Source organism: Aspergillus oryzae, chromosome 2, assembly GCF_000184455.2.
Source record: "Aspergillus oryzae RIB40 DNA, chromosome 2".
Classification (NCBI taxonomy): Eukaryota; Fungi; Ascomycota; class Eurotiomycetes; order Eurotiales; family Aspergillaceae; genus Aspergillus; species Aspergillus oryzae.
The window spans coordinates 5,269,578-5,293,335 of NC_036436.1; the positions used below are offsets into that span (position 1 = coordinate 5,269,578).

Below are 23,758 nucleotides of genomic sequence, written 5' to 3' on the forward strand. Positions count from 1 at the left end.
GGGTAGTATGCTCCCTGTCCATAGAAAGTGGCTTCTCCCAAGGAATCCCATACTGGCAACCGACATCGGCATTGGTTGTAGAGGGAGGGGCTCCCAAATAACTTACGGAGTACTCCGTATGTGGGCACCTTCAGTCTCCAAGATTACACCTACTGAGTTAGTAGTAGAACGCAGGCATTACCCTTGAGGCAATGAAAAATTTTTTGAAAGTAAATAAAAATAAAAATAGGTTCTAGAAAGCACACAATTGATAATCAACATACTACTTACTAGTATATCACTAGGCACTCGCTACGTCTGCTTACATATCTACTCCACTTCCACAGCTTACTTGCTCGAGTTAGTTAATATGGCCTCTGATATTGATTGACCGGATCTCCTACAGGGTATGTCTCTTCTCTTTTTTAACGGAGTAATCTAGCCCATATAAAACATGGGAGAATGTAATCAATTGGGTAGCCGTGATGACTACGCCAACCTTCACCGGTTTCGTCGACGTCATGCCCTCCGACACCGCCCTTGATCGCCTAGGCAATGGCGTACTAATGGGTGTTCTTCGCTGTCTGGTTGGTTTGGCTCATCGGACGAACCGTACCGAGTACTACTACTGGTAATGGACAACCCACACCGGGAATTAATACTTTAAGCAATAACAACATAGTGGATTTTTGGTTATATTTATATGGTAGCCCAATGCGCTTTTATCAGCAGGGAGAATGACGAAAGTCAGAAAATATGTATGACCTATGCCTCGTAATGTCATTGCGATCCGTCCCTTCAAGCACGGGCGGATTCTAGAAGGATGCTGAGTGATTCAAATCAATGGAACAAGCATCCACGATTCATTGTCTCCTCCAGCTCTTTAACCTCATCGAATCCTGTCTAAATGCAAATCTTGCAGTGCGCTCAATCTCGCTATGTAAGTCGGGATCTGCCACTTCTGACAAGCCTGAGTCGGTGTCGTCCGTATATTTTTTCAACGCCGAGGCAGCATTGGAATGATAGAATTCGCTTCTACTTTTCCGAAGGCGCTGGCTCTTAGATTTCCCAATCCCGTACCCTTTACCTCGAGATCCCATAACACTCCCGAGTCCAATCCTTCTGCTCTCCCGCATGCCAAAGAATAGACCAGCCACAACAACGATAATGACACTGAGGCTTACCGGGAGGCCAATAAACAGGGCTCGTTTGTTGAAGGTCATGGGAGGAGAAGGTTTGTAGTGCTCTACTGGTTTAGGATGAAGTGTGATCCTCGGTCCTTTTCGGATACTCGCTCGTGTGCCTGACGCAGGGTTCAGTTCGATAAGGTAAAAGGTCAAATCATTGTGCGCCTTCTCTTGGAGCCATTCCTTGCGCATGTGGAGGGGAAGATAGCCGTAGCTGTTGTCCGTTTTCTCAGATGTGAACGCGGAGTCTCCAACGGTGGAATTTGAGTATCTCATTTCAATAGTAATAGAAGCATTGAGCGGATAGAAATCGGCATTCCAGGTAACATAGTAGGTGGCGTCTACTATCACATCGGCTCCATCCTGCGGCAGACAGAATGGTGCGAAGGGACCATCGATGTCAGTACAGACGGGGAAATCATCCGGAGAAGCATTATTTGTCTGTAGGTGCGCAGTTGTTTTGGACTCTTCAATCCAACCCACCGCTGTAATGGTAATTAAACTCTCATCGAAACTTCCAGGTTTAGAAGACAGTGCTTACCAGGGCTAGGTCCGAGTTCATCTGTTCCTTGTACCGCAGCGCCAAGGCAATGACTATAGAGAGCAGTTGTCGTGGTCACTAGTGCGATGACTTTAGGGAACGGAACGAGGGACCTCATTGCTATTCGTATAGATGTGTATACCAAAATTCGTAGTAAAGTTGATGACTGATTAATGACACTTGACTAGTCAAAGGTGCTGCATGATAGCTACCTTATGATGACTATAGAAGTATACTTTGAAAGAGTGAAAGACTCTTGAGGAAGGAGGACTAGGGGCCCGGGATGAAGTATAGAGAAGGTGCCATGGGATAATGCTGTATCGTATGTTCCATACCACCTTCCAGAGTTATCCTTTTGTTCTAAGCATATCTTTCTTTCTTCGACTTCCACATACTAAGTAATATCTCTTCCACTACATTGTGTTAAATTTCTTTCTATGCTTCCTTTATAGTTTGCTGGTTTTGAACCAGATCCGCAGCTAGGAAAGATCGACGCGCCGGAGTTTATGTGAAGCCTCACACATAGTGAGACTTGTTCTCTCAGGTAGGAAAATGAGAATAGAAAATAGACAAATCTCTTAATTGCTTCTTCCCTTGATTCAGGTATTTAGTAAGAGTAAATCTGATCATGAAGGATTGTTCTTACAAGAATAGGTATTAACAAAGACGTTGGTGGGAAAATGCCAATGAGATTCTGTGTTTTGTTTCATTTTCTTGGTAAATTCCATTGTAGTCTATGCATAACAAGGTACGGGAACTTGTCAACTTGAAGTGGGCTCCTTCCCCCACGACGGAACGTGATTCGCTCCATTTCGAGTTTAGTCTCCGTTAGGCCCTGCCGCGGAGAGACCAACTTACATTTATGTCTATCGTGGCCCGTTTCACTCTTCCACAACTCAGGTGCCTGTCTTCCTCGCTGCCTGCTGTCCGTACTTTGGCCTTTCTAATCGTTCATCTTACACCCAAAGTGCGTTTGTCTTTTCAATAGCCAACCCAGGTTCGTCATTTCGAAATATTGTAGTTAGCTATCGATCCCTTTTGTTGCTGACCTACGCGTCATTGTTGCCTTTAGCGTCATGCGCTTCATCCAGCTCCTTCCCATCCTACCAGCGCTTGCTGCGGCGCAAGAGCAGGTTCCCATCGCGGATCGTGTCCAGGGTTGGTTCAACAAAGCCAAGTCTTATTTGCCCACGGCTACTCCGGTGATCCCCGCTGCTGTCGAGAAGGTGGTCGAACAGAAGATTCAAGAAAAGACTGTCACCCCTTTCAACCTGTCCAACTGGCAATCCCTTCTGGCGCCATCCGATGAGCCTAAGGACTGGTTTGTCTTCATCACCGGTGGAAACAAGACATGCTTTGGACGTTGTCACCAAGCGGAGAAATCGTTTAATGTAAGGGTCCCAAAATAGGGGGTTGCCGGCGCATGGACGTAGAGGCGGGTCTGGCTAACCTTTCTCGTTAGGAATCCGTTCTCCTGTTTTCTGCTGACCCGACCTCGCCCAACCTGGGTTACCTCGACTGTGAATCGAACAGGGTCCTATGCTCTGCTTGGGCCGCTGGTTCTCCGTCTGTTTCGTACTTCAAGGTCCCTGCTCAGGTCGGCGAGGAGCGCCCTGCCACCGCTCAATACAATGTGTACTTCAACGCGACAACTGTAACGCCCGAGTCCCTTTACAAGATTCACTCTGAGAAGACCTATGAGAAGAGGGGCGCGTACGAGGGCTCCTTCCACGCTACGGATAGCTGGCTTGCGCAGAGGGGACTTTTGATCCCTGCAGGCTATGTCATCTATGCCTTCAGCGCAATCCCGAGCTGGCTTTTCATGATCTTCATCAGCTTCTTCAGCCGGACCATGATGTGAGTTTGACCGATCCGATCGATCGCTACCTTCTTTTACTGACCATATGGAACAGGGGCCGCCGAATGGGAAACACGGGAGCCCCCGCTGCTCGCTAAACAAACATCGCTGCTCATGAGGATGATGATGTCGGCTTCGATGTTTATGGTCAGGGATGTATATAATGAACTAGCAGTATCTGAGATAAAACTTAGATAACTTTTGGGCCTCGGTCACATTCCCTATTCTTAGCTACACTTGCTCTCCTCTTACAGATATTAAATAAAAATACAAGCACATAGAATTATAATTATATATCTAATAAAATTTAGAGTAAACCCTTGTAAGCCTCATTCTGAACAAACTAAAAGAAAAGCGGTCATTGTTGACTTGGGAGGTACCCGCACCTACCAACCCGGGTCTAATTCCGCGCGGATCACAAAAACCCATCCATCCAGCTTCAACACCTTCCAAAATGGCCGACCTAGACCACATTCCCCCCTCGACAACGGCATATGTAGTCGCTACGGCTATCATCGCCGGTGTAACCGGTTACTTCCTCGGACAAGGCTCCTCGCTAGGCCTGTTCTCTTCGCAAGAAAAAGAAGGGTGGCCAAACAGCTACAATGTGAAAGTGCACCGAGACTCCTCGGACGAAGAGGAAGAAGAAGAATCCGACAGTGAGGACGAAGGCGATGGAAGCGAATTGGCCAACTTCGACAAGAATGCTGAAGAAGTCAAGCTGGTTCTGGTTGTGAGGACCGATTTGGGCATGACGAAGGGTAGGCGCCTCCCTCTCTTTCCTTTTCAGACTTTGTGTCTCTACAGCTGTTCAATGGCCTACGCCACATGAAGTCTTTACTTCTCTCTTTCTATTTTTCTGTGGTGCATAATGCATATGAACAAGTTGGCTCATATATGTTGATAGGCAAAATCGCCGCTCAATGCTCCCACGCCACCCTCGCCTGCTACAAGTACCTCACTGCGCACTCGCCGAACTCGTCTATGCTGCGCCGCTGGGAATCGCAGGGACAGGCTAAGATTGCGCTCCAGACCAAGTCGGAGGAGGAAATGGAGACCCTGCAGGCACAGGCTATCAGCCTGGGTCTCTGCGCCAGGGTCATCACCGATGCGGGCCGGACACAGATCGCCAGTGGAAGCAGGACGGTGCTTGGAATTTTGGGACCGAAGAGTGTGGTCGACGGCGTGACGGGACACTTGAAGCTGTTGTAACCGTACTTCCAATGTTGAATGATGGTCGAGTATTGTAGTTACTCCAGCAACGCATATAGGATAGAGGTGTAAAATCAACAGCACTACGCCTAATTGCGTGTTATACGAAGCACTCTGCAACCTTTACGAGATATATGCTCAATCGATCAGTTATACTGCAAGACAGTCTACCAATCACTCCTATCTAGCATACAGCTGCAGCTAAAAACTACGTAGTAAAGGAAAAAAGTATGTTGGCTGGCCATGGTTTTTCCCTAACCTCATGGGCCGACGGCCAAATCGGTAAAGGGAGTAGGAATATGACGCCGCCGAGCACCAGGCTCTCCAGCCGAGCTCACCAACCCCGAAAGGAAGGGAGCTCAAGACCAGAGCGAACACCCAATGTCGACCTTTAATCTGAGATCTGTCGACCGGAAATAATCGACCATCCATGAATGTGATGGCTCCTTAAGTCGTCGAACTGTCCAGTAATCAACCGAGACGCAGAAGACAAGCCTCCACGCTCAGGATCGCTGGACACAGATCCGTGTGTGTTCGAAAAAGAAGAAGAAAAGAAAAAAATTCTGAGCTCCAGCCACTGCCGCCTTTTATCTTCCGCGCTAAAGTCCGCGCTAACAGGTTTACCGCGCTAAACCTTACCGAGACGAGTTGCGGTTAGGTAAGCCCCCGGCTGGACCTCATCTCTTGCAATCTATCAATGGTAATTGGGCGCATGGTCTTTATCGGTTTTACAGACCGCATACCCTTCCATCGCCGCTCTTCTCTTGTATTTTATTTCCTTTTCTATCCAGTGTATTTTTGCCTTGATAGCACTCACCGGTCGCCAATATGGCCGACGCACTTTCCATCGAGCAGAATAACAAAATCCGAGTGGCGCTGGGTTTAAAACCGCTCCCCGTCCCTGGTGCCGACGCCACCTCTGGTCCTACTTTCAAGGAATCCGAACACGACGGTTCGAGCTCGTCTACCGAAGATGACGAGCCGGGAAGCACACTCGAGTCGCGCGAGGCGCTGGCCTCATCCAACTGGAAGAAGATGCAGGATGAAGCCGAGGCGAAACGGAAACGGGAAGAGCGAAACGCCGCGATCAGGAAGGCGCGTGACGAGGCTCAGAGAAATACCAAGCTTCAAGGTGCGACTCTAGGAGAAGCTGCCGATGCGGACATGGACACGAAAACTTGGCTACAGCAGACAAAGAAACGACAGAAGAAGATCGAGAAAGAGCGCGTGCGCAAACTCGCCGAAGAACTGGAGGAGCGGGCTCGCGCAGCTGAATACACGGCGGAAGATTTGGCTGGTGTCAAGGTTGGGCATGCTGTTGGAGATTTCGATGGTGGAGAGGATCATATTCTTACGCTGAAGGATACAACGATCGATGAGAACGAGGAGGAAGGAGATGAGCTGGAAAATCTGGAACTCAAGGAGAAGGAGAGAACTATGGAGAAACTCGAGCTGAAGAAACGCAAACCTGTTTACGATCCTACGGAAGAAAACACCGGAATACTCGCACAGTATGATGAGGAAATCGAGGGCAAGAAGCGGAAGCGATTTACACTCGATGCTCAAGGATCGACTGTTGAAGAACGAGAGGCCAAGCGACAAGAAGTGTCTGAGAAGTTGAAAAAGAACATAATCAGCCTTGACTTTGCGGAGGAAACTCCAACGTCTGATTATATGGACGTGAGCGAAGTTAAGGTGAAGAAACCTAAGAAAAAGAAGGCCAAGACGACAAAGCGACGTGCTGTTATGGATGAGGATGATCTGTTCCCGACGGCTGAGTCGACCGGCACACCAAATGGGAATTCCATGGAGGTCGACGCAAGTAACGGAGAGCCAGTACCAGCTCCTGCCCCCCGCAAGTCCGTTAGCGAGGATATCTCGTTCGTGGATGACGATGATCTACAAGCCTCTCTTACCCGCCAGAGGCGTGCTGCTTTCAAGAAACGCCAGAAAGCACGTCCCGAGGACATCGCACGACAACTCAGAGAAGAAGCGTCGCAAACACCAATGGAAGTGGAAGGTGAGAACGAGGAAGAGCCTGGTCTAGTTATAGATGAGACCTCAGAATTTGTCTCTAACTTACAGAAACCTACACTCCCTGAACGCCGTGAAAGGCGGACAACAACCCCGGCCGAAGAACCACGTGCTTCATCTGAAGGTCCTGGCATCAAGGACGAGCCTGTGGAGGACGGCGACGTGGATATGGAACGTTCATACAATGATATTGAGGACGAGGAAGACCTTAAAGCGCGCATCAAGAGCGAAGAAGCCACAGTTAACCAGCAGATCAGTGGCACCGGCTTGGAAGAAGAGTCCACATTGGACCAAGGTCTTGGTGCCACATTGTCGATGCTCAAGCAGCGTGGCTTAGTCAAGTCATCCGATGCTGCCGATCATAATTCTCTCATCCGTGACCGGCAGCGTTTCTTACAAGAAAAGCATCGCCTCGAAACGGAAGCCGAAAAACGTGCTCGCCTGCAGCGTGAGCGTGACCGAGCCTCCGGGAAGCTCAACCAGATGTCTGCTCGGGAAAGGGAAGAGTACGCGCGGTGGGAGAACAAGCAACGTGACCAACAGGATGCTCGCCATATGGCGGAAGTCTTCAACAAGGAATACAAGCCTGATGTGCAGCTCAAGTACGTGGATGAGTTTGGCCGTGCAATGAACCAGAAGGAGGCATTTAAGCATCTGAGTCACCAGTTCCACGGCAAAGGAAGTGGTAAGATGAAGACGGAGAAGCGACTGAAGAAGATTGAGGAAGAGAAGAAACGAGAGGCAATGAGCGCATTAGACAGCAGTCAGCACACGGGTATGAATAATGCTATGGGAGCGACGGCCCGGAAGAATCGCCAGGCTGGTGTACGACTGGGATAAATGGTCACAGCACTATTAGCCTTATTCTACGCCCTCTTGTTTTTGTGATGCCCATGCAGTTTAATCTCTAGTTTTCGTTGCACAGTTTATGGTATACCAACAATAGAAGCAACATTTAGCTATCTGCAATGGTTGCCCCTGTTCATCGTCGAAAGTAGATTTTTTTTCGCCGGGCCTAACTGTCCAGGGAGTCGGAGAAAGTCCAGAACAGTAAGCCGTTAGCTTGTTTACGCCCTTCATTGCTGTTGTTTATTGACGATCGATGACTTGGCGTGTGGGGAAATTAACCGCTATGGAGCTGTCAGATTCCGGGAGGTCCTAACATACGATCGTGTGCACGTTGTCCCTAGGAAAGAACACCTTGGGAGGAGAAACGGTAGCGTTTGCAACGGTCTTCTCACTGGAAACCACAGTATTTGTACTTGGTCCTGAACATAGGAAACTCTAAGAAGGGCAACAAAGAAGTGTTGACCTCAGGCCAACTCCGATTTACCCCAAACTTTCGTGAGGGGAAGGGTTTCCGAAACGGGAATCGGGAGGCGCTCCCCCGTGCTGCAGCCTCAGGCCACAAGTGGGCCGGAATTCTGAAAGAGCTCACCGAACGCCGAAAGCGCAGCACAATGCAGTGGCGCCATGCTTAAACCGTCAGGGACTTTCAGTTACCTTACCTATTCTTCTTGCCTAAAGGTCATACTATTCCTCGGATCTGTTATCAGATTTATAAATCCCGGAAGGAACATGTATGGGTATGGTATGGTATGATATACAGCGATCGGCTTGCCGAAAGATGATCTATTTATTTTATTTTATTTTATTTTCTTCTCTATAAGAACGTCTAGTACTAGTAGTACTCTGTAATGTAGGATATGCATACTAGGTTAAACTAAAATCTCTCGGGCTGACAAGCTGGAAAATGATCAATTTAACCGTGAGAGTGCGGAGAGAGTGACCAATCCGAAAGGGTGGCTCCCGCTCCCCGGAATCTTCCTAGTTCACATGAGTCAAAAAATAACACACACGCAGCATCTCCGATTATTTATCTGCTCGCCTCCTTGTCCGATCTCTTTCATCTCTCCTTGGAACCTTTTTCATCTAGAAGGACCTCTGCAGCTCAATCTGCAATTGATTGGATTTCTTTGTTATATATCTTTTTCCCTTTCCATTAACCATGCTGTCTACCCTCAGAGTCGCCAGCCGTAAGGCTGCTTCGCGTGACGCTAACTTGCGCACCGTCGTCGTTGGTGCCAGACATGCCTCGGCCTGGTCCAACGTCCCTCAGGGTCCTCCGGTAAGCTCTACAGTGCACTACAATACTCAATTGTGGTGTCCTTATTGACTCAATGCCTTTTAGGATGCTATCCTGGGTATCACCGAGGCTTTCAAGGCCGATTCTTTCAAGGAGAAGATCAACCTGGGTGTTGGCGCTTACCGTAAGCATTCATTCCTTCGCCGCTTGTTGACTCAATCCAAGTACCTCATAGCGAGCTTTTCATCTACTTGGAGGCTGACATTGTTCGAACTTGTGAATCAATAGGTGATGACAAGGGCAAGCCGTACGTTCTGCCCTCCGTTCGCGCCGCAGAGGACAAGGTTGTCGCCTCCCGCTTTGACAAGGAGTACGCTGGTATCACCGGTGTCCCTTCTTTCACCAAGGCCGCTGCTGAGCTGGCCTATGGCAAGGACTCCCCTGCCATCAAGGAGGACCGCCTCGTCATCACCCAGTCCATCTCTGGTACCGGTGCCCTGAGAATCGGCGGTGCTTTCCTGCAGCGCTTCTATCCCCACGCGAAGAAGATCTACCTCCCTAACCCTAGCTGGGCCAACCACAACGCTGTCTTCAAGGACTCCGGCTTGGAGGTTGAGAAGTACCGTTACTACAACAAGGACACCATTGGTCTTGACTTCGAGGGTCTGATTGCCGACATCAAGGCCGCCCCTGAGAACAGCATCATCCTTCTCCACGCTTGCGCCCACAACCCCACCGGTGTCGATCCCACCCAGGAGCAGTGGCGCCAGATCAGCGATGTGATGAAGCAGAAGGGCCACTTTGCCTTCTTCGATATGGCCTATCAGGGCTTCGCCAGCGGCAATGCTGACAAGGATGCTTTCGCCCCCAGGCATTTCGTGAGCGAGGGCCACAACATTGCCCTCTGCCAGAGTTTTGCTAAGAACATGGTAAGAATCTAGGTGCCGGAAAGTAACCACTGGTAGCTAATCAATTATAGGGTCTCTATGGTGAGCGTGTCGGTGCTTTCTCCCTTGTGTGTGAGAACGCCGAAGAGAAGAAGCGTGTGGACTCTCAGGTCAAGATTCTCATCCGCCCCTTCTACTCGAACCCCCCTATCCACGGTGCCCGTGTTGCCTCCACCATCATGAACGACCCTGAGCTCAACCAGCAGTGGTTGGGAGAGGTCAAGGGCATGGCCGACCGCATCATTGAGATGCGCTCCCTGCTCCGGAAAAACCTGGAGGAGCTGGGCAGCAAGCACGACTGGTCCCACATCACCAGCCAGGTAAGGAGCTCTTCGGATGAATATATTGGCAGATACTAACTCACCTTGCCATAGATTGGTATGTTTGCCTACACTGGTCTCAAGCCCGAGCAGATGGACGCTCTTGCCAAGGAGGTACGTAGCAATTATCAGGACAGTTGCTTTTCGAAGACACCAATCACTAATGTTTGTTTCTAGCACTCCGTCTACGCCACCAAGGATGGCCGTATCTCCGTTGCCGGTATCACCTCTGACAATGTCAAGAGACTTGCCGAGTCTATCTTCAAGGTGACCGGTTAAAGAAAGGATGTTGAGGCTGGACTTTATCCTTAAAATACATAGATCTGCCGGGGTGTGGCCCTTTGTATTGATATCCGACATGTTTAATTTAGCATATTCTTACGAGCATTATATTATGGTCTGAATTCTCTGGATGATTTTTATACCATGTGCGCATTAAGAGACGTATAGTTGTAGCGAGCTCTAGCAGGATAAATCAAATGCCGACTATCTGTTAATATAGAGGTAGGAGAAAGCCAATGAGGGACCAAACAGCTACCCTGCATGATATTGGTCGGGCTCGTAATCAAATAAATAATGATGATGTTCTAAACCGGCCCGGGCTAATATACACATCCCAAATGCGGACATAGGGTAGGCCAAAAAAAAGATATTCGACCAACGAGGGGGTTAAACTCCCAACCTTGAGACCTCTTGGAGTGTGACCAGATTGAAGTCTCACGCGCTAGTCATTGTCCCAGTCGGGTTACTTATTAAGATTTCCATTTATGTTCAAAATAGTTGATAAGGGGCATTTGCATAGCTAAGTGGTTACGCGGTCCGGTATGTTCACTCCACCAATTTTACAAAAAAAGGTGAAAATATAGCCATAATAAAACTAATTTGTCAATAGAGGCAAGTTAAAATAATTTTATCTAACTAAACAGTATTCAATGTGTGTACATTGCACTGTATTGCATTGGACAGTCTCCGTCTAAGTTGCCCTTAGAACCATCGCATGTTATTCTAGGTCGCTGATATACAAATGCTGTCTTAGTGGCACTTTGAAGCAATTGTCAATGCAGACTTGATATAACCTTGATAGTATGTCGGTTCCTAAACTTCAAGTGACATACACGTACCCCACCGAGATGGCTGTCAAGCGCAGTATAGGGAACTGCGGGCGATATGTGTGGTGCTTAACTGCGGTGAGATTCGGCCACAGACCATCAATATGAGAAGGAGTGATCGGATTATGGGTACGGTAGTATGCGGACCGCATATAAGAATCAGCTACCCACCAGTCTTCAGCTTCAAAGAAGACGAACGAAATCAGGTAAGCAAAAGAAGGAAACATACAACAGCATAAGTGTGGTAGTGGCCACCAGGAGCTGCGTCGGCTTGCTGCCCTATTTAGTCTTCCACCAGGGTAAGATATTTGGGCTCGAAAGAAGTCGATGGCTATATGAGGTTGTTACTGGAGGAAAGAACAAGCCCTTCGTCTCAAGTGAGGGAGACGTTACGGTAGCACATCTTTTCGAACATGGGATTACTCTCGTCGCTTGGGACATTGAAGCAAGCTCTGTGGATTCATCGGTCCCGTTTACCAAATTGCCTCGTTCGATAACACGCAACTACCGTCCTGAAACGGATATTCCATTCAGTAACTACATCCCGCCGGAAGATAGGAGCGACACCGAGGATAATCGGTGGTGGTCCGCTCAAATCCGTTCTGGTAACGCGGTCCGGTTCTTCTATGAGTGGGCTCTTGCTAGTGAAAATCGCCGCCATGCATACTTAATGGATTCCTGCGGAGTACACCCCGTAAAGTAAGTACGATGCAAGTTGATTTGCTCTCTGACTATTGGCTTTGAGGTTCAACTATTGCAATTTCTAGCTTCCCTAATCCTTTCTTGTGTCGCTGTCCAATAGTGGGATGGCATCCACCTACTGGAGGTCGTTGGGATGTCAGCTTTTTCCTTGAACCTGAGAAGCAAAATACCTCACCGTTTCCCCATATTGCCGTGGGGGCTTCCCAGCCAGTGGATGCCACAGACAACTCCATTCTATACGGGGAGCTTGCCGTAATTATTACGGTTATGAATAGTCGTGCCAAACAGCCACAAGCACAAAGTGAGGAGGAGATGGAGAGTCTGTTCGACATGGTGGAGGAAGAAGTTGAGAAGACTTTCCAGAAAAGTCCAGCCTTCGCAAACGAACAAACATTTCCGGTTCTTCTCTTCTCCTTTGTTGGCCCACAACATGCAAGGATACTCTGTGCTTCCATGAACCAGAGGCAGCTGATAGTTCGGATGTCAAGGCTTTATAGCTTCGAGAGAAAGGAAGAAGCTCCACTTGACCTGTTCACGTCCTGGCTTTTTTCGCGCCCCGTGGTGGAAACTTAACTGTGTTTGAGCGCCAGATCGGTGGAGTCTAGATTACCGGTTAGCCTACGGGAAAAAGTAGAAATCGAACTGTTGACCCCCATCAAAAGCTATTTCATTCTGCAGGATCAGAAATGTCCTCTGTCTCATTCCTACCATATTTTGGACGGAGATCTTCAATCATCGTCTTCAATAGCAAGGCATGATCCGAGGTGACACTGCAACGGACCTTCTCAGCTTAGCTGCGCTCGGGTAATTCTAAGGAACAAAAGATAGCTACCTGCGTTATTAAACACTAGCGGTTGATAGATAGTCATACAACATAAGCTGGATAGCTGGATGCATTTCATGACCCGTTAAGTCTCAGCATTGTGGGTTTGAATCAAATCTGCAGACCCCTTTGTACTTCATGACTGTGCCTTGCTGTATATCCCTTCATACTTCGATACCAACTCACAACTAAGACGATGGCTATTAAGAAGCGGGTTGTCTCATAGGAGTCACAAATACAGATAACCTCACTCTAGTTCATGCCGTGGTTCTTGTGAGCCCACCATTTCTTGCGGCTGCACATCCTCTTTTGTGCCCAATTCTCTTGGATACGCATCCGGCTTCTTTGACGCAGGTAATTCAGCAAATCCTCGAAAGACGGCCCTCCTTTCCTCCACGGCCACAGGCTGACGGCCGCGGCGTCGCAGCACCGCGACCCATACTCCTCCAGCAATGAGAAGAACTCCCGCCACTCCAACCCCAACTCCAATCCCAGCTTTTGCCCCTGTAGAAAGACCACTATTAGAGCTGGTGGAGCTATTCGAGCCGTATTCTGGTAAAGGACGCCAATATTTAGCCCAGCTCTCTTCCCAGGAGGTGTTCGATGCGGCAAGAGTGGCGTCCGCGACATTAATGGTTGTTATATCCGCCTCAGGAAGACCTGGGCCTGGCGCTTGGCCCAAGAACCATGTACCAGTGTTGTTCCCTTCGAACCAATTGACACCAACAAATGCAGCCTGAAGAAAGGGCCGGCCGAGAACCGGGGTATCAGTTGAATGGAAACAGGGAAAATAAGTTGCGTTGCGGTCGACCAGTGGGTCTTGCAGCGTAAGCGTGAGCAGCCTCAGGGGAACCTTAACTGTAATCGTTTGATCGCTGAGACCATCTTTATTGAACACGAAGGATAGATATGTCGCGGAGGACGTGATATTCGCATATTTACTGTTGGTCGTGTCCCAGATGTATAGGCCCAAGCCACTGTTGAACGAGACGGGAAACGACGAAGTGATCGCGTCACAGGTGGCTTCGGGAAGATACATATAAGGCTTTGTAGGGTCAATCGTGACTGACTTGGGTAGCGCGGCGCCATTGCTTTGCATGAACAGCCCATTCTTGCTCGTAAAGCCGAACGGCGAGCCTCCTGTCGCAACACCCAGTCCGATATCCTTCAATACAATCTGCCATATACCACTAGAATAAGACGACAGGCTTACTGACTGTGAACTCACTTCAGCAAGGACTCGACTTTTATCAAATCCGCCCAGCACCAGAGATCCTGGAATAGCTGGCTCTACAGACCCGATGTGCAGTCCGTAAGAGTAAGATGGAATGCTGCTGTCTCCTCCGGAGGTGTATAGCCACGCTGCGATCGTGTTCAGACTTAGTCCTGAGGCCACATCTTTTAACTGCAGTCCACCCAAGGCCAAATTTCCAACCGGGACCGGATAACTCTTGCCATTGGGATAGGTCTGATATGTTTGATAAACAGTCTTGAAGCTGACATTTGGGATAACAGAGCCAACCTCGACCTGATCACCAACGAAACCCTGTATACTTCCTCCTTGTACGCTCCAATAAGAGGTCTCCCATGCGCTTCGGTTCAAGGCCACCGCCGTGGTTGATTCACTCTGGTTGTACGTGCCGGCGCGTGCTGCGTAACATGTTGTCGAGAGGGTTGTGTTCGAGCAAATCGAGTCGGCGAAGATGGTGGTGGCCCCATTGGCGCCGGGATAAAGATCGACTGATTGTTTATTGCTGCCCACTGCTATCCTCACGGCTTGCCATGGACCGTCTGGGCCGTATGCCTGTGATGACCAGTTCATCACTAGGGGATTTGCCGCATGAGTAGCATCTTGGAGGACAAAAACAAGAAGACATAGAAGTCGCATCATACTGTTAACATAATCGTAAATACTTAGCTGGCTCGAGTTTTAGAATGAAAAAAAAAAAAAAAAAAAAAAAAAAAAAAAAAAAAAAAAAAAAAAGAAAAGAAAAGAAAGGCAATGGAGTAGATGATGGCGATCGCGGAAATGAGGGATAAACCTGGAGTGGAATGCTGGCGAGAACGTGAGAAATAATCCTCCGCACCCCTCGCCTTCAAAGTGAGACAGACACATCTCCGTATTTAATTTTCTGCAAGACTATCACGAAAAGCTAGTCTCCATATCCCTGCACAGTTTAAGCCATCTTAAGAAGAGTTATGCGAAGCCACAGGTGCAAGTATCCTCAATACGGTTAGATTAGTCGGCCGTCAGTCGTCTAGATCCTCAACAACAATGCATATAAGCTGACCATTCTATGGTTACATCGGGAGTCAGACTTACTAGTCTGCAAGGCTTATAAAATACCCTTCTGTATACGCTAGAGGGGACTGTGCTATGGATCTAAGGCACTTTGCACCACCCCAAAATTTACTGGTCTTGCCTACCGTTGTCGAGAGGCCAAGAGACAGTTTCAACTATATGTGCTTTTAGTATCTGGAGATTAGCGATGATATAGCAATTACCTCCAGGATTTCGAGTCAGACATACCTTGTTCTTTCTGCTACATTGACTCAACTCCATGGTTTGGCCTCAATCCAAAATTTGGCAAGGGGCAGGTGTTATTAAACCTATTCTATCTAGTATCACAGATCAGGCTACTAAAGCATAGGGTCTTCTAATGTCACCTTTACGCGTCGGCCCAGACGTCCATCTGGCAAGAAAGCTTTCATTAGTGAAAATGGGCAATATATGAACAGCATTTCCGCTCGGAAAGGAGGTCGCGAGTGGTGATCGCTGTCCCGCCCGGTTAAACCAGAGAGACCGACTCCTACATTTTCTCATATCCCAAGCCTGGCTCGACTGGGCTCTCATATATCCTGGCCTTGCTGATCTAAAGGATGTCACCACGTCGTGTCTCTATTTTGGTTTGACCGGGAGAAGAACTGGTGGAGATAACCGTCATAAACAACAAATGCTTACCGGCGGGGTCAATCTGCCAGCCGGCCCAATTAGGGCTCCCAGCCAACGTGTTATAGAAGGCCTTAAGGCAAACTACATGTACGTAGTTCCACCATATCCAGGAATTAGATCTGATCGGAGTCAATCATTGTGGGGCTTTCTGCCTAGTGAAATGGCGATCTTTTTCTGATGATCAGTTTGGAGTACATAAGGGTTGCAGTTCCAGATAATCCAGAACTCAGTGGCCCCGAGCTATTGAGTTAAAGCGTATCAATGTTCAGATTCATGACAGGTCTCTAATTATTGATCAGCTACGATTTTTAATAGCCTCTATACTAGGACTAATGGGGTTAATATTGGAGATTCTCATTATGAAGGAATCCTTTATAGCATTTTCCAATATACTTAGAGTAGACGTGTTGGTTGTTTTTCTACTTATACCCATCCATATCCTTAAGCTGACAAAAATCCGGAGACCGGGAATTGCACGCTGAGTAGAATAGGGGTAGAAGGACGAACCAACATAATAAACCACCAACAGGAGCCTACTACTGCAGGTCATAACTTGATACCAGTATTCCACCACCAATGCGTGGATTATGTGTTCTACTCCTCGAGAACAGCGTTCGGTGCTTCTTCCACGTCTACGGGAAAGTAAAAGCCCCGATTCAACCCAGCCCAGTAAGACCCATCCAAACCCAACGCGAGACCCTGTCTTATTATAGATCTAGGGACGGAGATACACAAGGTATATATTACATCTGATATAAAAATCAAAAACATACAACAGGAGGGATTCGCTGGTGGTCACCCACCCAACTACTAACCTCCCGGCGTGTGGCTTAAGTACGGCTGAGCGGACGGGAAGCCCTGTTCTCCACACCCTATGGTCGTATGTACCAGTTCTTTCGTTGTAGAAAATTATATAGTGTAGAGCCCTGAGGTGATTGTATCATTGTCAACAGGCTATTATTAGCACCTTGAAGTTCAAACAACGGCGTCCTTAGCTGCAAAACACAGCCATAAAATGAAGGCGGCGCAAAATATTGCGGACCATCTGCGTGGATATGTATCGGAGCATAGAGATCAGGGCATCTAAGCTTTGTGAGAGAAAGATGACATCGTGGATAGATGGCTGGTTGTTGTATTCAGCATCTAGTTATTGAATGAGACGAAATGGTGGTGGTTGTGGTAAATTATACCGCTTGGCAACTTATCTCCTTGTGTGCGAAACTTCACGCTACATTTTACGATGTCCTAAACTGCAGATTTTTAAATATCTTCCTATGGCAATAATATTTTTGTATAATTCAATTTAAATGTCAATATTTAAGGCTAAAACTCTATGTGTGGGGACATTTTCATCTCAAGTTATTGTCTCTCTCTATATTCTTAAAGTTCAAGGGACTATAGTATTTTTAACTCTACGGAGTACATTCATTTCAATTATATCTACCATCTAACTTTCAGTAACTACTACAGCTTACTGTATTATTCACATTGATCGTTACTCTAACTTATTGAATCAAACAGGTTATATGATCTTACTGTGATGTTCATATTTTCAAAATATCGACCCTTGGTACACTAGTGCTACCATGTAGCTTTAGTCTATAGCTACGCAAGACTAATCCTCTAATCGCATAGACAGAAGGAAATTGCTAGGCCCCAACGCTATTCCCTAGGGGCTTTGTACCATATAAATAATCTAAGAACTCCACAGAGCTTACCCCAGCAATTTATTATCCTTGAAACCCCCTTCATCTCTTTAGGATTAATTCATCACTAGGACACTAATAGCCGAACAGTGCAGAACTACTACCTGCTTTACCTGTCGTGCCCGTTGGCTGTTTTTTGAATGAACCAATTGATCATGTCAAACACCGTACCAAACCGTGACATCCAGACCAGACCCACCCTTCGCCTAAGAGGCAAGGGTGCAAATGAGCTGAAAGAACCCCGGATTTCAGAGCATCCGCGGGATGGACCGTGGATGCCAGATCCAAGTGGGTTGGAAAACGAGTTAGCGGTCCAGCCACCCGACACAAAGCCTGCAACAGGAGTCACCATGGACGAATACAGAGCTTCGTTCAAAGTGGACCGACAAGAGGCAAGCAAAAAAATGAGGGAGCTCAAAGCAGAGAACAGGCTTGATGAGGTCGAGCTTCAGTGGGCCGTTATAATGTGGAATTCAGTCGATATGATGCGTACGGATGGTTGGTCTGAGGATGAGATCGAATCAGCCCTGGAAAGATACTATGCTGGTCCTCAATAGTATGTTGCCGCCCCCTTACCACGTATCCTATTCAATTTAGTATCATGCGGACTCCTGAGCTTTCTGGCAATGCTGACCCTGCAAAGCTATCTCACGCCCAACAATATTGCAAGCCCCAGGATGATTGAAAGGTACGGTGCCGATTGGGGCTTGAATGCCCGGGGTGTCTACTACCGCCACAGGTATTCCCAAGGGTGGGTTACGGCTGGTCATGATCTCTGGCTACCATCGCTTGATGGTATTGATTGGAATGGTCCCGGCGAGTCCAGTCGCCGCTCGAGAGCAAAAGCTTTTCTTAAGTGTATTCTCAACAATGAACGATGGAGGAAGAGCGAATATGCGTGGGAAGCTGACGCCTGGACGCATGTTTTCGGTCAAATGAGAGACGACCCAGTTTTGGCCGTGTGAGTTCCGCCGTCCTCTGTACTTCAACCCTGACTGGATTTAACAGATTGAGTGAGTCCAGCGATAAACACGAATACAACACCATTAAGTTGAAGAGAGATCCCGTGTCTTGTCTATTGGTGGGTGAGCCTAAGTTTATCAAGAGGATTCCGGATGCAACTTTCGGCCTTGCAACCTTCAAACCGAAAGACTACCAGAACCCTCTAGCAGAATGGAATTTAGACCATGACCGCCTTGAAGCACTCCTACTTCATCGACATTGCGGCCTTATCTCTGACCCACGCTGGGGTGATGCGGATCTTGCATTCCCTTTCGCGGTCTATGAAGCTAAAGGATGGAGCGGGGATGCTCGAGAAGCACGCCGACAGGGATGCTCAGCAGGGGCAGTGTATCTTGACATGTTAGATAATCTTGCATGCCAGCCCGGAAAGGCTGGCAAAGGGAAAAGAGCGTATCAATCGGCAGAAGCCCGCAGCAACAATCAAGTATTTGTCTTTACCTCCTTTGGGGCCCACTGGCATATCCTGGTTGGGTATAAAAGACCGCGACTTGAAAGGGAGTGTGCCGGACATGAAGGATTCAGTGAATCTGTCTACGTAAGTTTGGTCCAGTAAATAACTTCATTGACGAGATAACCTGATCTTTCAACCAAAGATCTTCCAGAGAATCTGGAGCGGCCGTGTCGTGACTCAACGAAAAGCTTGGGAGCTCTTATCGTTGGTTGATCAGATACATCTCTGGGGAGTTACTGATTTCAGAAACTCCATTATTAACCGCTTGAATGATTGGCATGAGTTCGGTAGGAGATGTTACGCCAATGATGTTAAGTTTATGTTTAGAAAGGTCGGCGCAGACAGATTCACACGTGATGGAAAAGAATATCGGCCCATACCGGGGGTTTGCCTACAACTTGCAGACTGGGCTAAGCATCTCTCAGAAGAAGCTCGCGACAAGCTACGGGAAAGAGTAATCTCCTACTTCCACCAAGCCTGCCCAAGAGACCTCCCGGATTTGACAGATAATTGGCCCGCAGCTATAACCTGCCTTCTGGACGACTGCGGCCCCGTGGGCACTCCAGGATACCCTATTCAATGTAAGGAAGAGATGGCGGCGCACTATCGCGAGGTCCACGGAAAAGATGATGATGTGATAGCCGATCTTAAACGCCTTTGGGATGAACCGGAAGAGATTGACAACGATAATAACCCCGTGCAGGTTAGAAAGAGGGAGAGATTAGAGAGCGGAGAACCTGAATCATGCGCAAAACGGTATAAAGGTTCAACTCCCACTGATGTTGGGAATAAGCAGGTGGACGAACTTATTGATCTTACTAAAGAACATTGAGCACAATATGACTGTGAGAGATATTGCTTATTGTGTCACGCACTAACTTCATGAAGGTAAAGTGCTGCAGGCATATACTATGAGCCATGCTCGATTCATGAGCAGGCTAGTTGCGCCGTGGTACATATTCATGGTATCACTCTGTCTCCGTCAAAAGACTCATTCTGTGGTTGTACTATTCTGAAGTGATCAGTTTGGACAGAGAAGGGGACTGAGACAGCTTGTGGACCAGAGCTCATAAGCTTCGCTAGATCAGTTAAAGCAGTTATTACATCAGCTCACGAGGTGTTTTTGTTATTTTGCGGGGCGTTCTTGTATGGTATCAAGCTCTAAGCTTGAATCAGAAACAAAAACCGACTAGAAAGAAGAGAAATAAATAGCGAATTATAGAAGCAAAAGTGAAGGCAGGGAGGAGAGGAAGGGGTAAAACTGCTGGTTAACCATGGTGTTTTAGGCCTATTGTATTTCGACAGGTTAGTACACACATGAATGTCTATATGCGACATAATACACTTATACTAAGAACAAAATCGAGTCATGGTCTTGATGTCTTGCTCAGTTAAATCTCGAACCCCCCAAAAACGGTTGTGTCTGTCAAGTGACTTATTCTCTTGGTTGGCGTGGGAACCATCATAGGTCCACTCCATGCTTCCAGTTGGTTTCTTTGTAAAGCAAAGGATTCCTTTGTTGTCTGGAGGAAGAAATTCTCGAAATAGCTAGTGATGATCAGGGCTTCAAGACACCGTTATTATGTGAATCAGATCATCTTCCTCTTATTCTAGAATATCAGTTACCTGATATTCTGTATTGTTTTGTTGCACTCACGTGGAGCCCATCCCAAGCATCCATAATGGGAAATTCGGAGTGGACTCGCAGAAAAAAAGGTATTTACTAGTAAAAGCACTATTTAATACTCCGTCTCACCCAAACCCAACCTACTCTTCACCCAGGTAACCCGCTCGTTAGTATCATACTTAGTTGAAAGGGGACATTTATATTGTATTTTAACACCCTGTCGATTCCCTCACCGTCAATGGGGGCTATCTGGAGAGCGTCTGCCAGGAACAGGGTTGCTAATGGCCGCATGTTCGGCAAGGTTCTAAATATACGATCAACTCAGCCAGCATATCGGGTCTGCGATCTGCGTTCATGAACCTCCAAGCCTCAGTTCTGTGTTCGAATGCGCCTCATTGATCACCCTCGGTTTTTTCTGTAGGAGAATTAACGACACAGCCGCGCTACGCTAGGATCAGATGATTGGCGGCCAAACTATTCCTTAGGCAGTAAGGATTGGGTGCTTTTTTATTTTGGTCCAAGATGAAATGGGTTCGGCACGTTTCAGCTCGTAACTATTCTTCGTTCTAGTTAATATTTCACCACCCCCCCCCCCCCCCAACAAGGGGGCGTAGGTCGGTAACTCACTATTACGGTGGGTGTCCAGATTAGGTAGTTGGGTGTCGTATGTTGGCAGGTTTGGGATAAGTTAGAAATGGGGGTTTTTGTTGTATGATTGTAATAATCTCATCGTTTTTTTTTTTTTTCCGAAGAAGAATAATTTCTTATCATTATTATTCTTATTATTATATTCCTTAGTAAAAGTGATGCCAGATGTGCTGGCAGTTGAGCTCCATCTGCTGCATATTGAAGGTACGATACATACAGTACATACATACAGAGATACAGCATACATACACACTGTACATGATTACTGACTCGGTCGGGTATTTGTAACTCCCCTCCAATACGGAGTACAAAATCAATACGGCCGGATCCCCTCGCATCGAGAGAAGACCCACCAATGATCAATCCACCCAACAGCCAGCCATCAAAGAGTCAAGCCGAGTGCATAGGTTTCCAAATGGTAGATAATGCCTATTACAGTCCAGACAATGATTCATGGAGCATTCCAATTGCTGAGTGACAACCAGCAAGTTGCACAGGGTTGCGTCCTGTGGAGTGACAAGGTGTAACAACCCCCCGTGATTGATAGCCCGGAAGTGGCCTGTGGCATCCATGCCGTCCATGTTCCGACCCTGAATATAGATTGTAATTGAGACCGAGGGGGGGGAGGCCTAAACCCAACTTCCTACTCCGGTATCCATCTAATGATCTATCCAGGCGAACTCCCTTTTTTCTACGTCACTATCGAGGGTTTACGTGGTGTACTTTGAACTTGCGCGCGACCATGAATAGCCGGCCACCTGGTTGCTGAGTAGTTCAGAGGGGGGTGTAACTGTGCTACTAGGGGACGGCTAAGACGAAGCTACTGCAGTCATGCAGAGCCCGTTTCCTATAATAATCATAACACGGGGAGGCTGATTCACGGGTCAGTGGCAAATTGTAGGTACCTTTCGGTAACAAAAGAACCCTGCTGTCTCAAGAATTGTGATATATATCCCCACGACTTGAAATTAGGACTTTCCTGTTCTAATTTGTTCGCTGCGCGAAATCTGATAGAGGCGAAATATAACATCCCCAGAACACGTGGATGGCTGGTATCAACTAACACGGACTGAGGCTTTTCCAAACCACTGAGGTCGGATCAGGCATGAGAGCTGACTGGAGGAGTCATGTTTGAGCGTAGAACCTGGATTGCGCCGTTCACCGAGGCAGTCGCCTTCCAGCACATGGTCATAGTGCCCAAGGTTCGCCTCCCTGAATCATTTCAAGTGGTACTTCGTACATACGGTACATACCTTGGGGGATAATGATATTGCAAGTACAGATGTCACCCCTCAAGGTTTCCCCGTCACTTCGAATAACTATCAATTTTCTGGTTTCTCCTCACAGCTTATTCGGTGTTTACCATATACTAGTCGGTGTTAGTGTCCATTCCTCCCCACCTCTACTTACCCTACAGGTTTTCTCGGTCCCTGCTTAATGGGTTGTTAATTGACCGGAAACCTAAAACACCCAATAACAGGGAGTTAAAACACACCTTGCGATGCCGAGATGAATTGATGTATAGAATTCGAGTCGGTGATCGTAATAATAACTAAATGAAATTTGAATTGTAAGATTGAATCTACATTTAGTTACTGCGCTCGTCCGTAAATCACGGAGAGGAGAAAGGACCTTCATGGCCAACGGTGGACAAGAATAGCTATTAACTCAAACTATCCGTCTGGATATCCCTTCATTACTCGTCCGGAATGATTGTAAGGGGGCAGGGCCATAAATGAACCAATAATTCCAAAGGGAAAACTTTAGCAACCTTAGAATTACCCTTTGAAAGCCTGAAGAGAGTTTCGATTCTTCCTGAATTTTAAACCTTAGTAATAATCACAGGAGAGCTTGCTGTCCAATGGTTCATTGAGAGAGTGTGATCAGCCATTGATTTGTTTCGGTTAGATCCCAGCCGACTGTAACCTGTGACGGGGATCCTTGGCCCCATCGTCATTCATTTCTTGATAGGTACGGATACTCACTGTCGACTCCTTCAGAACAGATGCATGGAGATCGTAGTAAATGGCGCAAAAGCATTGTTTTAATTTCCTAAATTAACGAAGAGTGATCTGTAAGAAATCAGAGAAAAAGAAAAGAAAAAAGTATGGGAGAAACAAAAGAGTAAGTGGTGGCTGTCTGAACCTCCGAAAGAAGTCATTCCCGAAGCTCCTCTGCATCCCAACAGATACAGAGTTTTTGATGCACGAGAGCAAGGCAAGCTGTTATGCAAGTCCATCATCTTGCATTCACCTTTTCTTTCTGGCGGTGGGGGGTGCGCACGCGCGGGTATGGCAGAGGAAGGCAGAAAATAGAGAGGTCGAGGTTGGTCACTCTTGACGGATGATCTGCCGTGCTGAACCAGTGTTTCCCTGATGTTGATCCTGTGACGATGATGGCGTTCACTGTCGAGAAGAAAAGGAATACTACATTATAGTCTTCCATTCCAAGTATCCTAAAAAGCAAGGCACATTCGCATTATGCTACTTTGAATCTTAGTCAATTTTTTTGGTTCGCCTTTCTTTTCCAGAATTATTGTCGCAGCAATCCAT

At 47.4% G+C, this 23,758-nt stretch overlaps 9 protein-coding genes across 9 annotated transcripts; 7 read left to right on the forward strand and 2 right to left on the reverse strand.

The window, feature by feature from the left end:
* Positions 1–842: 842 nt before the first annotated feature.
* On the reverse strand, positions 843–1,825 carry AO090003001167 (DUF4448 domain-containing protein; the record flags this gene model as incomplete). The annotated part of the gene is made up of 2 exons (XM_001820203.1): positions 843–1,651; positions 1,708–1,825. The coding sequence occupies 2 exons, from the start codon at positions 1,823–1,825 to the stop codon at positions 843–845; spliced, it is 927 nt and encodes a 308-aa protein (XP_001820255.1).
* Positions 1,826–2,783: 958 nt separating this feature from the next.
* Positions 2,784–3,663, forward strand: AO090003001168 (uncharacterized protein; the record flags this gene model as incomplete). Its single annotated transcript, XM_001820204.3, has 3 exons — positions 2,784–3,098; positions 3,170–3,564; positions 3,621–3,663. The coding sequence occupies 3 exons, from the start codon at positions 2,784–2,786 to the stop codon at positions 3,661–3,663; spliced, it is 753 nt and encodes a 250-aa protein (XP_001820256.1).
* Positions 3,664–4,019: 356 nt separating this feature from the next.
* AO090003001169 (aminoacyl-tRNA hydrolase PTH2) lies at positions 4,020–4,777 on the forward strand (the record flags this gene model as incomplete). The annotated part of the gene is made up of 2 exons (XM_001820205.3): positions 4,020–4,326; positions 4,473–4,777. The coding sequence occupies 2 exons, from the start codon at positions 4,020–4,022 to the stop codon at positions 4,775–4,777; spliced, it is 612 nt and encodes a 203-aa protein (XP_001820257.1).
* Positions 4,778–5,605: 828 nt separating this feature from the next.
* On the forward strand, positions 5,606–7,651 carry AO090003001170 (U4/U6-U5 snRNP complex subunit SNU66; the record flags this gene model as incomplete). The annotated part of the gene is made up of 1 exon (XM_001820206.1): positions 5,606–7,651. The coding sequence occupies one exon, from the start codon at positions 5,606–5,608 to the stop codon at positions 7,649–7,651; it is 2,046 nt and encodes a 681-aa protein (XP_001820258.1).
* A 1,168-nt stretch (positions 7,652–8,819) lies between these two features.
* Positions 8,820–10,443, forward strand: AO090003001171 (putative aspartate aminotransferase; the record flags this gene model as incomplete). Its single annotated transcript, XM_023235205.1, has 6 exons — positions 8,820–8,939; positions 9,003–9,081; positions 9,186–9,775; positions 9,877–10,164; positions 10,219–10,278; positions 10,342–10,443. 6 exons carry the CDS (start codon positions 8,820–8,822, stop codon positions 10,441–10,443), a joined length of 1,239 nt encoding a protein of 412 aa, XP_023090244.1.
* Positions 10,444–11,412: 969 nt separating this feature from the next.
* On the forward strand, positions 11,413–12,548 carry AO090003001172 (uncharacterized protein; the record flags this gene model as incomplete). The annotated part of the gene is made up of 2 exons (XM_023235206.1): positions 11,413–11,972; positions 12,041–12,548. The coding sequence occupies 2 exons, from the start codon at positions 11,413–11,415 to the stop codon at positions 12,546–12,548; spliced, it is 1,068 nt and encodes a 355-aa protein (XP_023090245.1).
* Positions 12,549–13,045: 497 nt separating this feature from the next.
* AO090003001173 (uncharacterized protein) lies at positions 13,046–14,689 on the reverse strand (the record flags this gene model as incomplete). Its single annotated transcript, XM_001820209.3, has 1 exon — positions 13,046–14,689. The coding sequence occupies one exon, from the start codon at positions 14,687–14,689 to the stop codon at positions 13,046–13,048; it is 1,644 nt and encodes a 547-aa protein (XP_001820261.3).
* A 2,923-nt stretch (positions 14,690–17,612) lies between these two features.
* Positions 17,613–18,014, forward strand: AO090003001174 (uncharacterized protein; the record flags this gene model as incomplete). Its single annotated transcript, XM_023235207.1, has 1 exon — positions 17,613–18,014. One exon carries the CDS (start codon positions 17,613–17,615, stop codon positions 18,012–18,014), a length of 402 nt encoding a protein of 133 aa, XP_023090246.1.
* Positions 18,015–18,083: 69 nt separating this feature from the next.
* Positions 18,084–19,240, forward strand: AO090003001175 (uncharacterized protein; the record flags this gene model as incomplete). The annotated part of the gene is made up of 3 exons (XM_023235208.1): positions 18,084–18,418; positions 18,466–19,015; positions 19,223–19,240. 3 exons carry the CDS (start codon positions 18,084–18,086, stop codon positions 19,238–19,240), a joined length of 903 nt encoding a protein of 300 aa, XP_023090247.1.
* Between the last annotated feature and the right edge of the window lie 4,518 nt (positions 19,241–23,758).